Source organism: Equus przewalskii, chromosome 18, assembly GCF_037783145.1.
Source record: "Equus przewalskii isolate Varuska chromosome 18, EquPr2, whole genome shotgun sequence".
In the NCBI taxonomy this organism is placed as follows: domain Eukaryota; kingdom Metazoa; phylum Chordata; class Mammalia; order Perissodactyla; family Equidae; genus Equus; species Equus przewalskii.
Genome location: NC_091848.1, coordinates 14,446,852 through 14,461,030, shown reverse-complemented (window position 1 = coordinate 14,461,030; position 14,179 = coordinate 14,446,852). Strand labels below are relative to the sequence as shown.

Genomic DNA, 14,179 nt, shown 5'->3' with positions numbered 1-14,179 from the left:
ACTGGCCCTGAGCTAACATCCATGCCCATCTTCCTCTGTTTTATACGTGGGATGCCTACCACAACATGGCTTTTGCCAAGTGGTGCCACGTCCGTACCCGGGATCCAAACTGGCAAACCCTGGGCCGCTGAGAAGCAGAACGTGCGAACTCAACTGCTGCGCCACCTGGCCTGCCCCACACCCTTTTCTTCTGAGGAAGCCTTGAAGATGGGGTTTATATTTCTTAAAGGACTCTGCTACCCTGAAGTCCTTGTATATCTATCTCTCAGTTTAGGAACATGTAGCTGGTGATTGAGCCTGGCTCCAAGCTAACGTGAGATTTCCTTTGTGAGTTACCAGAGCTAAGCTAAGGTAGCGAGACTCCATTATATGACAGATTGAAATGCTGTGAAGGACAGACATAAGCGAATAAAAAGAAGTAACATTATGAGCACTTATATACTAAGTTCTATGCCGGGCATCCTTTAAAAAAGCACTATAAAGTAGGTATTACGATCACTCCAATTTTATAGGTGAAGAAACTGAGGCATAAAGAGGTTTGGTGACTAGCCCAGAATCACCGAACTAGTGAGTGTCAGGACTGGAATTGATCTTTGGCTGACTGACTCTATGGTCCACACCCTGGGTGAGTAGGGAGAGAGGAAGGGTGAAGTAGAGGAAGTGGAGTACTCACTGGGGGCTGGGAGGTGGGGAAACCCTGATTTGTAGCTCTTGCTTATTTCGGTGATGTAAATACTCCCACCACAGCCAATTTCAAGCTACTGACCTGATGTCCGCTGATTTGTAAATTTCACAGTTGGTTTTTGTGACCTGGCAAGAGCTGGTTCTAGCACCCCACTAAAGGGCATTGCCAAAGAGACTAGCAGGTAGAGAAAAAAATAAAGTCATGCAAGTTATGCTTGAGTACACTTGACTCTAGAGAACTGCAAATTATAAGGGGTGGGGTGGTGAGAAATGCGGTTGGAATGCAGAATGGGGTCAGACTGGAATGCCAAGCTCAGATTTTTTTTCTGTAGGAAACTGGAAATCAATGGAAGTTTTTAGGCAGCCAGGTAATGTGATCAGCCTTTTAGGGTAAGAACTCTGACAGCAGTATGCAGCAGGTTATAGAGAAAGAAAGTGTTGTCTAGAATTCACATCAGTAGGCAAATACAAGGCAGCAGTGGGAGTGGGGTGGAGGCTGGGGGTAGAACTACATTCAGAAGTTGTTGGCAGGTGGAATAGACATGAATTAATGACTGAGTAGATACACATGTGAGAGAAGGAGAGGACTGAGGAAAATATCAAGGTTTCTAGCTTGGAAGCTAGATTTATGATCAGATCACTAATTGAGAATTTAATGGAGTAAGTTGCTGAGTTGGGGGTGGAGAAGGGAAAGTAAAACATATTAATTTTGAAGCTTATCGGCTAGATCCTGGAGACAGTTGGAAATGTGGCAGTATGGACCCAGAGCTTAAGAAAGATCAGAGCTGGAATTTGGAAGTCATCAGCATACGGCTAGTAAGCACCTGCTATTTGCTAGGCATTGTGTCATAGCAATATGTTGGCTTGCTCAGGGAAAGCAGGAATTGTAAGTTTGAATAAAATTTTAAAACTAGAACCTTGGGGAACAGGCCAGAGAGCGGGAGAGGAAGAAACAATAAAAGACAAAAAAAAAAAAAAAAGAGGAATTAATTACTAGCACGGGAAGAGAAACAAGAGATTGGAGAAATTAAAGAGGAAGAGAGTTTCAAGAAAGAGCAGTTGTTAAATGCCTGCAGAGAGGCCAAGTAGGTCATTGGTGTTGGCAATGGCTGGTGGGTCATTGGTGAACTTAATAAGGACAGTTTTGTCAGAGATACGGGCCTGGAAGCCAGATCGTAATGGGTTGCCTTCAAAGAGGACAGTCTTTGAAAAGTCATTGTCTTCTTTAGGGTCAAGACTGATCTCAACAGAAATCAAGTTCTATTTAGAGGCAAGTCCTCTCAGCTTTCCTCCTTACCTCCTAGAAACTTATCTGATACAGCCCTCCCTAAGGCCAATGCTTCCATCAGTTTTCCAGATCCTATCTCCTTCTTCCTCTGTCTCAGTTCACTTGTCATCTCTCCTCTGCAACCTTTGCCTCTCATTATTTACAGGCTCTTTCCCTACAAGCATGCTCAAGTCTCTCTCATAAAAAAAGAAGAATTTTTTTTTCACTCTTTCCCTCATCCTACTGCTTTCTTATCTCTGCTAATGGCGAAAGTACTGTCTACATTCCCTGTTTCTTCACTCCCACTCACTTTGCAACGACTTGCTCTTTCTTGAAACTCTCTTCCCCCTTAACTTCTCCAGTCTGTTGTTTCTCCTGCCATGCTGATAATTAATTCCTCCTCCTCTTTTAGATTGATGTTTTTTTTTAATTTTTTCCTTTTTCTCCCCAAAGCCCCCCAGTACATAGTTGTATATTCTTCGTTGTGGGTCCTTCTAGTTGTGGCATGTGGGATGCCGCCTCAGCGTGGTCTGATGAGCAGTGCCATGTCCGCGCCCAGGATTCGAACCAACGAAACACTGGGCCGCCTGCAGCGGAGTGCGTGAACCTAACCACTCGGCCACGGGGCCAGTCCCACCTCCTCCTCTTTTAGAAGGTGGGCAGATCTTTTAATGATTGGTTCTTCCTCTTCTGCCCACTGTCCCTTTAAATGATGCTGTTCCCAAAGTTTCATTTTTTATTTTATTCAACTTTACAATTCTTGCTTTCCCTGAGCAAATTGACTTTCGCTCTCTGGTGGAACTTACCATGTGGCCTAAAGCCTCCCAGAAATGGTGCTCAGACAGCCCTCTCCTTTCTTCAGAGTTGGGTTGGGTTGAATTAGCGATCCAGCCCCTAGCAAGTGAAGGAATGTTCTAATCTCTGTAGTTGAGGTGGGAATAGGAAAGAGGACTTTGATGCCTTCCCACCCTTCCAGGCGGAGAGTGATGCTGAACACTCGTAAAGCAAAGCGTGGGTGGTGGGCAGAAGACTGAGGTGTGGAACACCTGCTCACACCTGCAAACATCTGTGTGCCTTTCTCCACCCTGCTATCCTTCTCCAGCCACTGAGCCTTCATTAAAACTCGGTTAATCCTGCTCATACTGTCTCCAGCCCGCCTCTTTGGACAGCCTCTGTCTCTTCTCTCCCAGGCTGCATTATACAAACCTTTGTACTTTTAGGTGCATGTCTCTGTTTTTGAAGTTTCCACATCATATCATAATCATCCATTGTGTTTAGGATGTCCCTCCGTGTGTATGTTCCTCAAAAATAGGCCCTTGTGCTTTCTTCCTCCTTGTATCGCCAAGGCTTAGGCTTGTCGTGTGACCAAATAGGTATTTAATAAATGTTGGTTGAATGAATTAGTTGACTTGATTTACTTAGTAATTCTCAACCTTGCTATGTATGAAAATCACCTCAAAAGCTGAAAAGATACCCATCCCTTAGGTCACATTTCCAGAAATCATTATTTAATAGGTGTGGGATAGAACTCAGGCATTGGTAATTTTTAAAAGCTTCTGGGTAATACTAATATGCTGTCAGTTTTGAGAACCATTGGATTAAATGAAGACAATAGATATACCAATGCCTGCTATATGCTACTTTTTTTTTTTTTTAGGGAAGACTAGCCCTAAGCTAACGTCCGCCGCCAATCCTCCTCTTTTTGCTGGGGAAGGCTGGCCCTGGGCTAACATCCATGCCCATCTTCCTCTATTTTATGTGGGACGCCTGCCACAGCATGGCTTGACAAGCGATGCGTAGGTCCACACCCAGGATCTGAACCAGCGAACCCCAGGCTGCCAAAGAGGACTGTGCGAACTTAACTGCTGCGCCACCGGGCTGGCCCCTGCCAGATGTTTTAATTAAATTCCCACAATAACTCAAAGGAAGTGAGCTTGGTTTTTGTTAACATGTGGGAAAAAACAGAGCCCAGAATGATGTAATAACTTTATAGAAAACCAAGTCGGTAAGAGGCAGGGTAGGAGCTGACCTCGTTACCTTGCATTGCCTTTCCAGCTGCCCAGGCAGCTTCTCTCCAGTGGCGGGGAAGCCATTCAGTCTCTTACCCATTCTTTCAGAAGCGGAGCATTAGGCAGCTGGCTGAATTGTGTAACATTTGGAGAAATGTGGCGTTAGCTCTATTCTAACCCCAAGAATGAGGTTGGATGGGAATCAGTCCATGCAAGGACATGTCTGTATCACACTACTGTCTCTTTCACTTTTATAGGACAATTATGCCTTTTTTTCTGGGCTGGGCACTCAATCTTGCCTCCAGGTCTCTTTCTCTGGAGGATGGCCATTCCAGTAGCTTCTCGGCTGACCCTTTACATACATCCCCACCCTCCCCTCCAGTCCTGAAAAAAGCCTGTGTCTAAATCTTAATTTTTCTTTCAGATTACCTGTAATTTCTTGAAGGTATTGATGCTAATCTTTGATGTTTGTAACACTGTTTCTCCTTCTGCAAGTTCTATATGACATATATTAATTACAAAGAGAACTAAAAAAAATCGCTTAGAGTTTTTGGAGAACTTTATAATATCTCAGACTCACTAGAAGATATGCTGGGATCTCACAAGTTAAGTTAAGCATAAGTTACAGGTTAACAAAAGTTGCTGATGGTCAAGTTGTTCTAAACATTTAATTTGTAAATTTTCATAACTTAAGCAAACATTCCCTAAATACTCTAGTTAGTCTTAATTAACTTGCTAGACATAACTATTGTCAAGTTTGTTCTGTGCGATATAAACTGAGTAACACTTTTCTTTTATAATATTAAGTATTAGTTGGAGATCATAATAATAAACAGTTACGTAGTATTTAATATGTGGCAGACGCTGTTGTGAGCGCTTTCCATATGTTTACTCGTTTAATCTTCAGAACAACTCTGTAAATTAGGTACTGTTATTCCCAGTTTACAGCAAGGAGATTAAGGCATAGGACGTTAATGAAGACATACAACCAGTAAAGAGTAGAAACAAGAGTCAGGCCCAGGCAGTCTGGCTCCCCAGCCTATGCTCTTTACCAGTGTTGTATGTTTGCCTGAACATGTGGGTTTGGAATTAGGGCAGTTTTGCACATTGATAGAGGAAGATTGATATGGTGCTGTAATTCCTGAGCATCGCTTAGCCTCTACTGACCACTTTACCACTTGGCCTGAGCAACCATAAACATGGGAATTCTCAGCAGGTTGGATGGGAGGCATAGGAAAACCTTGCCATAGTCAAAAGGTTGGGATGGCCATTTAAATATTTTAAGGGAGCAGTAGATCCAGTCAGACTGGCTTGTCCTCTACCTCAGAAGCTGCAACTGGTAGCTCTTAGCCCAGATTTGGCCTGCAGGCATGTTTTATTTGGTCTGCAACTTAAAAAAAAAAAAAATCTGAATCAATGCTTTAAAATCAGAGGATTTCTCTTAAAAATCAGTCTTAGAGAAAGTCCAGAGAACTGTGAAAGCTTAAGGAGGGATGGAAATTTGGGGAAAGGAAGGGCATCACTCAAGATTTAAATTCTTGACAATCTAAGTTCTCAGTCCATCCTTTACCCACCTTTGTATTCTTATAACCTGTAGCAGAGTCTTCACATATAGTAGGTGCCTAATTAACACTGGTCAGATTATGGTTATCTGATCTCTGGTAGTCTCTTGCCACAAACATTGAGGCTTTTTGTAGAAGAAAAGTTCTGTGGCCGGCCCCGTGGCTGAGTGGTTAAGTTTGTGCCCTCCACTTTGGCGGCCTGGGGTTTCACTGGTTCGGATCCTGGGCGCGGACATGGCACCGCTCATCAAGCCAGGCGTCCCACATGCCACAACTAGACGGACCCACAACTAAAATATACGACTATGTCCTGGGAGGCTTTGGGGAGAAAAAGGAAAAATTGTAAAAATTTTAAAAATTAAAAAAATAAAAAGTTCTGCGTTAGTGGATCACAGGTGATCTGTATGACTGTCTTCAGTGCAAGTCATGCAATTCGCCTGCCAATAAAGAAAAATTAAATCTGCATGTAAAAGTACATGTAAATGGGGCCGGCCCGGTGGAACAGAGGTTAAGTTCCCACTTTCTGCTTCTCTGCGGCCCGTGGTTCGCCGGTTCGGATCCCGGGGGCTCACAAGGCACCGCTTGGCACACCATGCTGTGGTAGGCGTCCCATATGTAAAGTAGAGGAAGATGGGCACGGATGTTAGCTCAGGGCCAGTCTTCCTCAGCAAAAAAGAGGAGGACTGGCAGTAGTTCGCTTAGGGCTAATCTTCCTCAATAAATAAATAAATAAATAAATAAGTACACACAAAATTTACACCGTTTAAAAAATATGACTATAATTTTGATGCAGACAATGTTCTATGAAATTGTTTTCCTACAATAGGCAGGAGTAGAACAGAATTTGGACAGCAGAATTAAAAAGCTATTTGGCAGGATGAAATGGCCATTACTGGAAAAGTTGGAGGACCACTGACGTAGAATACAAACCTTGAACATGAGAAATGAACCAGGTAGTGAGTTACAGTAGATGCTCTAAGTGTTTAATGTGGTTGGTTCGTGTTGAAATTTGACCACATGCTAAGTTATTGATGTGTATGGGGTATCAGTGTTCTATGGCTTTTCCCCAGCCTCTTGCTCCCCCTTTGACATGAGCATACCGGTGAACTCTTCAGAGATTATTTTATATGTTTAACCTATAATAATTTCAGAACTTGATAATCAATGCAGTCCTAATAACACATGTACATAATGGGAAAAATGATTGTCTCAGCTTCCTTAGAAACATTGGCCTGTCTGTCCCTGGGCTCACGTTTCTTGATGCAATGGTCTTCTGGATCGGAGGTGTACTAGTAACTATAACCACCACATGTAAGGCTTAGTACGTGCCAGGCACTGCTATAGGTGGTTTTACTCTTTTTAAGCTTCACAACAATCTTTTGAAGTAGTTAATGTTGTTATTCCTGTTTTATACATGAGAAATCGAGGCTCAGGAAGGTTTATAACTTGCCCAAGATCCCACTGCTGGTGGGTGGGGGAGCTGGGCTCTTAACCCAGGTGCTCTGGCTCTGGCGTCTGTGCTTGACCTCGGTGCTGTACATCCTCTTAGAGTGAGCCTTTCATTGCCTGCTCCCTCTGTCTCTACATCCCATATTTACCTTATCTTCCATAGGCATCAAATGGTAACTCTTGCCCAACACTTTGCATTTGGTTTCTGACCTTCTTCCTTGCTACTCATGCTTCATCTTCCATTAAGGCACGATTCGGGCTGGACGCCTTATTGCATCTCATCCCAGAAAGGACAGGCAGAAGTAATGCCTTCCTTCACTAAGCTTGTGCAATCCTTTATCCAGGAGTGTCTTAGTAAGCTTGCGTCACTTAGCTAGCTAACATCAGCTATTCATTTACAAGTCTTGGTTCTCCTCTATTTCCCTAAGCTCCCGAAGATTGTCTCTTTCTCCCTCTTAAGGTTCCCTGACCATAGAATATATTCCCTAATTTATATGCTGAATGAATTAACAGAGAACAATCCCGTTCACAAACATAACAACTAACTTCTATGCTAATAAGCAGAGTCCAGTTTCTGCTTGGCTTCCTTTGATTCTTGCTTGACTTCTGACCTTCAGTCATCAGATCTGGGTAGAGAGCCGATGGCCCACCGATTTTCCTGTGTCTGGTTCCACTGAGGTGTAATGAGTACTCTTCATCCCTGTCATCTCCTCAGGCAGAATTCCCTTCCTACATCCTGGAATGGTTATGGGGGCAAGTGTTGAGACCTCTAGCGCTGCCTTAGAGTACTTCAACTAGCTAAGACTGGGTCAATTCCCAACCTGTGGGGCTCTTAACACTCAGCTTGCTTCTTTGTGCTACTGGAGTTTTCTGGCTACTTCTAAAGAGGATTCAGGAAACTTTGTTAATTTGAGAACGTTTCTTAGGTGGATCTGAATTTCATTTCACAAACTCAAGGATGCAAGAAATATAATTTGGTCTATATTTTGAGCCTTCTTTCTTTAAGTAGAACTTAATCCCAGTGAATGTAGGTATTCCCCCATTGCTGTTTGCTTTGAGGTTTTGGAGGGTCTTATACAGTGTTGAGGCATAATGAGCGGGGAAGGCCATTTGGGTACTCATCTTCAGCCCACATCATTGTTCCACCTGGTCCTTGGTGTGTGGTCCCTACAAGTTGCACTCAGATATCCTGTGTTCTCATCTATAAGAGCCCTTCAGGTCCATTAGTGCTCTCTTTGATTCCTGTTGGACCCTTGAGAACATATAATGGATCGTGGATAATGGAGAGGTTATCTCAGATCCATCTGCAAGACACTCATGCAGCCCTTGTTACTTTTAGGTCTTTTTTGGGATACGGAATCCCTCTGCTGCTCCTGCACCAGCTGGAGCCTGAGGAACACTCCGAGGCCGTTTGAGACCCTGTCTTCCTAGACATACCTTGCAGTCACACTTCCCTAGAGTCTTGCCTCTTTCCAAGGTTCCGCCTGAGCGTGGGGCACATGCCTGCTCTTCTCAGATTCCACAGGCATATCTGCAGGTTGCTGTGTCCCAGGGTTCTTTTTTCGTTGGACCTTAGATATCAATCCACACATTCTTCATTTCATCTCCACACTTTCCACCTAGCTTAGAGAATCATTTCTATTCTAGGAGTCTTCTTATTCATCATGTAATCTTCTAAATCAGTCTATTTTTTTTAATTCTCCGAAGGATGTAGGCTTTTGAAAATCAGGAAGTCACTCCTGTTTATTTGCTATTTGTTTTCATAACCCTTCCCTGAATAACAACTACAGGTGGGTGTGGCTACTGATTTTACTTGTTGGGCAGTAGGGATGGGAGGGGAGTAGTGAGAAGAGCTACATGAAACAGTAGATATTGGAGAAGAAAGATAATATTTACAATTTTATCATGCCTCATGACATCCCATAGACATGTGAATGTTGTCCCCAACTGAATAGGACTCAGAGCAGTTTCTTGGGCTCCCACGGATCTAAGCCACATCTCTAGGGCAATTCTGTCTGTCCTGCAACCTCCCCGCCATGGTTTCCGGAATCCACCTTCCACACTGGTTACTTTAGTTTTTAAGTTTCTGTTCTGTCCTCCTCACAAGGAGGATGATAGTCCCTACCTCACAGAATCGTACCTAGAATTCAAGAACCTACCCTGACACTGTAGGCACTCAGACAGTGATAACTATTGATGATAATAATAATAATAATAAGGGTGGTTAATGACTGATTACTGTTTGTTTCAAAATTTGAAAATGGAGAGAATCAATTTCTACACCGTCTCTAGGATAATTATTTTTCATTCTCTTATTTATCAACGCAATTCCAAACCTTAGTACAATTTTATTTTGGCACCTTTCTGGGGTTTTTTTTTTTCCCACCCATCCACCCTTTCTTTCTCCCTTCTGCTTATCTTTTTTTCCTGCATAAACAGACTATCCCTTCTCCAGTCAGCACTTCTGCCCCCACGCCATCCTGTCAGTATTGTAAATAATGCAGATAGTTGTTCAGAAATTCTGTTAATGCAGATGGTCATAAGCTAACAGAGCAGCAGTGTTTCTGGAAAGGTAAGGGCAGATTGAGTCAAGGCTGAGCCACTCAGAGCAAGCAGGACATAAAGGAAACCCAAGGTGGAGTCTCGGTAAAATGAGCACTCTCTCTAATCTGTTTGGTAAAGACAACTCACTTGTTTTACAGCTTTCCCATCGTTGAAGAAACTCACATATAATTTGTCTTAAGTCTTCAATAAGGCCTTCATTTAACTCCAAAAAATATATAGTCCTGAAAGTAACACAGCCAAGTCTGCCATTTCTTCGTATTTTATTATTTCATGCCTATCAAGCCACTTGTCCTGTGAGAAATGGAAGGATCCTTTGTGTTCTCTATTAATTGATGACAGTGTTGACAAGGGGTTATTGTGTGAACTCTAGAAATCTTAGTGAATACAGTGATTCTCAGCCGTACCCTGACAGATCGCAATATTCCCCAAGTTAGACTGATATTTTACCGCAAGGCTCCAATGATGATTGCCTTTTCCCAATTTGCCAAAGACCTTAAATTGATGGCTAGAATCGTCTGCATGTGTGTGTGTGCATGTGCACACACACGCACATTGTTTATTTCATTTTGAGAACAGTTGTTTTAACTTTTCCAGTAAACTGGGCGATTGATCCATATAGAAGTTGAGTTACTTTATTAATATTCATTTGTTCTGATGCTGCTTGTATTGCCAACAAATGACTATTAATAGAATTCTTGGAATAGCTGTTCGGGGTAGATTAATTGCCTGTCGTTCTTGTTTTTCATGAACACTGGCTAATGGTTTTATGATGCGGGGCTTTCCAACCTTTTTCATGACAGGGCATATGTATACAATAATAACATTTTATATGGGACACTGGAGGAAGTGGCTCAGGAGCTTGGCGAGGGGATTAGTCACAGCACGTCTGCACCGTCTTCAAGGCACAGCAGCGTGCCCCCTACACATGCTGGGAAGCTAGATTATGTTGCCTTGCAGACTTTATGTAGTCCTGATTTCTGCTAGCAACATTGTTTCCTTGATCTTATGATGGCATTAAGCATTTCACTAATTATAATGTTCTGTTTCATATTCTACACAAGGGTGCTGTTAGTCTCCAGCTGTTCCTCTTGCCCAGCTTTGAGAGCCACCAGGAGATACAGTATCTAAGTTCATGCTCTGTGCCAGGAAAGTTTCCAGTCGCTCTTTGACACTTCTGGGCCTCTCTAGTTTGACTAGTCGCTAGCATCCAGTTGGCTTCCAATTCTCCAGCTTTGAACCGTGGCCGTTAAGTCTCACAGGGAGGTCAGTTCTGAAAGTGTACTCAGTAGGAAGAGCTGGTCTAAGAAGCGGACAGAGGGGAGTACACTCTGCAGGGCTTTGCTGGGTGGATGACTTCGGTCTTTTTTCTCTAGATTCCTTCTCCAACCAAATAACTTTCTGTGAACACTTAATGCAGAGCTTGATGTCCTCAGGGTTCAAAGGAGAAGAGACGGTAGGCTGAATGTTGTTTGCACGTTTCTGAAAAGCTCCTGGTTACGTCTGAGCTGGTTTGCTTCTAAATACCAGGGCCACAGTTGACTCGGCTCCTGCCCTCTCACACACTCGTTCCTTTCTCCTACTTTCAGAACAACCAGACACACTTAAATATATAATATATAATGTTTAATAAGCTAACACAAATATATAATGAGCTTAGAAATGCTTTTAAAATAGTTACAGTAAGTATAAAGCTTTCCTCTCTTATTTGCATTTAAATAAAGTATTCTTCCTCTGCTCAGAGTATGTAATTGGAACTATGATGTGCTGATTTAGGGAGGGAGAAAAGGGGTTGAATCCTGGAATTCACAGTTCCTAGGTTTGAGTCCCAGAAGGCAACTTATCCAGTTAAATGGGCAAGTTCAGCTAATTTCTAAGCCTTCTTGATAAAATGGGACTGATATTTCCTGTCCCATTTCCCTCTCAGAGCTGATCTGAACATCAAAGGAAATCTCATGTATGAAAATGCTTTGTCAGCTCTAAAAGTGGAAGGTAAACATAATTTGTTACTGTGTTCAAAGTGGCCATTGAGTCCTTAAGTGCGGTGGCCGTTGCTTGTGAGAATTCAAATACTGAGTTGGCGAGTGTTGCTCTGGTGATGACAAAGTTGGAAGCTGACGTGCTCTCCCTCTTTCTTCCCTCCCTCACCCTGCAGAGTAACCTGATACACTACCTGGGCCTGAGCCATCGTTTGCTGGCACTGAATTTTATCATCGTTTCTTTAAGCAAGAAAAGCGCATGGTCATCTGCTCAGGTGAAGGTGACCGACACGGACTTTGATGGTGTGGAAGTCAGAGTGTTTGAAGGCTCTCCAAAGCCAGGAGAGCCGCTGAAACGCAGTGTTGTTTATATCCATGGAGGAGGCTGGGCCTTGGCAAGCGCAAGTATGTCCTGGTCACCTTCAAGTTGTCTGGGGCTGTGGTTGGCCCTGGGAGAGACGTGAGATTGAGTTTAACTTTCTTATTGGGTAAGGAGAGGGGGACCATTTGACTTGGTTCCCCCAGACAGTCCCAGTTACCCCTATTGTCCCAGCAAAATTATTAAAAGTGCCCCCTTTTTACACTGAAAGGGTCCTGGTTTGGATGATTAATTATGTGGTTATCCTATATAAAGGTTTTTGCCTGTTGTTAATTCAGGCAGATTGTTTTGAAAATATTTCCAGTGACCCAAACCATAGACTAACTTATTGTGAAGTGTTGACAGTAGCTTTCTACAGCAAAACAAGGTGAAGTTTCATTGAGCCAGAATGTGAGGGAATTATCTGTAGCTCTTTTGCCAACTTGTGTTTTGAAGACGTCTTTCTATGAAATAGAACAAGTATTTCTAAGTATACATGTTAACTTGTCAACCTTTTGTCTGCTTCTGAAACCAAAGATGAAAATATATAAAGTATGCCACCATTAAAAGGAAACAATCTTGCAGAGTTCAAGAATATTCTCTTTAACATTGGATAACTTCATGAGCAGAACACATTCAAAATGGCGGGCAGCCAAGTGCAGCAGCCCAGTGGCAAGCCTACCAGGAGGTAGTAAGGGCCTTCTCTCTGCCTGTAATTGTTGTGGAGCTACTTCCTCATCTTCAGCCCAGAGCTTTTGGCATCTCCTAAGTTTAAAGCTAATGGCAGCTTGTTCTAGCTTTTGGGTTTTTTTTAAATATCATGTTATTTTTTTTTTAATGTGTCAAAGGCCAAAAAGTATAACTTTTTCTAGTAATCCTGTTGCATTTAACTCCATGTTCATCATTTATTCTTTTATTCACTGATTTGTTCACATTTTCAACAGATGTTTACTGAGTATGTAGGTTTGCTGAAGGGTTTCCTGGGGTATAGGACTTTCAGTACAAAAACTCCTACAGTTATGTGTAAACCTCTACCTTTGGTCACTCTATTTTGTGCTAGAGGATGGGGATATAAAAAGGAATAAGACAGAGTCTCTTCCCTAGAAAAGATTGTCAGTAGCATTGGACACTTGCCAGGCCAGACATTATGTTGGAGATCAGGAAGTGTAGGTGCCAGGAATGGTGTGGATTGTAGGAGTCAGCCTTTTCCACATAATTTTGACTGATCGCTCCTGCCAGAGGAAGAGCTTGGGCTGGAGGAGGTATGCAGGTGGTTACATAGTTATTTAAACTTCTGGTTCTAAGACTGCCTTGGAAAGCCTATAAATAAGGGAATATTTGATTTTCCCTTGACACAATCCACCCCTTAATTTATTGGAAGAACAGATAACGGAGTAAATTTTTGCATATTAAAATTGCTCTGTCACTGTGAACCATTGGATCCTCTTTGTATGAAATGCTGACTTCCTAAAATTCTAGTTTGTTATGTGTTGCTTTAAACAGAATCCGATAGTCTTCAAATTGGTGACTTCCCTGAATTGAGCAAATAAGAGGATTAAAAGAGAAAAATTTTTTGGTTCTAAGGAGGAAACTATTTAGTTGCCGTGATTTTTGGAAAGGCATACATTTGAAAAGCAGAATTAATTTGGCAATTTTTATGTAGTTCATTATGAAATAAATGTTAGTTAAAAATACATTCAAATGTAATCTAATATAGGCTTCCTGTTATTTTATAGTAATTACATTTTAACAGAAACCAGATTTAAGTTTTGCATATTTGTACATGTAACTCTATTAATGAGACATATGTTCTCGTTTGCTTTTTATTATGTTTATGATTAATAGCTGAAGTCCAAGTCTAAAAACAATCCACAATTAGCAGAATTTAAGAATGGACAGTATTAAATAACCTGTTTAATGGTGATTGCCCCTTTATGTCTTTTAGAAATCAGGTATTATGATGAACTGTGTGCAGCAGTGGCTGAGGAATTGAATGCTGTCGTTGTCTCTATTGAGTAAGTAATTAATGCTGATCATAGAAAAAAAATTTTTAGAAATGGATCCAAGATAACCATCTAGCTATTTCATTTTATAAGTAATAAAGTAAAAGTCCAGAGAGGTGAAGTGATTTTCCCAAGATCACACGAAATGATTTCTGATATAACTTAGAATTTCTTTTTTGTTTGTTTGTTTTTTTGTTTTTTTTGAGGAAGATTAGCCCTGAACTAACATCCGCCACCAATCTTCCTCTTTTTGCTGAGGAAGACTGGCCCTGAGCTCACATCCGTGCCCATCTTCCTCTACTTTAT

General features: G+C 42.0%; 1 protein-coding gene across 1 annotated transcript in view; it reads left to right on the top strand.

The window, feature by feature from the left end:
- NCEH1 (neutral cholesterol ester hydrolase 1) overlaps window positions 1–14,179 on the top strand; it is a 55,571-nt gene that overhangs the window by 25,222 nt on the left and 16,170 nt on the right. The window contains exons 2-3 of the mRNA XM_070583168.1: window positions 11,689–11,917; window positions 13,816–13,885. Of these exons, the coding sequence (XP_070439269.1) occupies window positions 11,689–11,917; window positions 13,816–13,885 (299 nt within the window). The remainder of the gene's footprint in view (window positions 1–11,688; window positions 11,918–13,815; window positions 13,886–14,179) is intronic.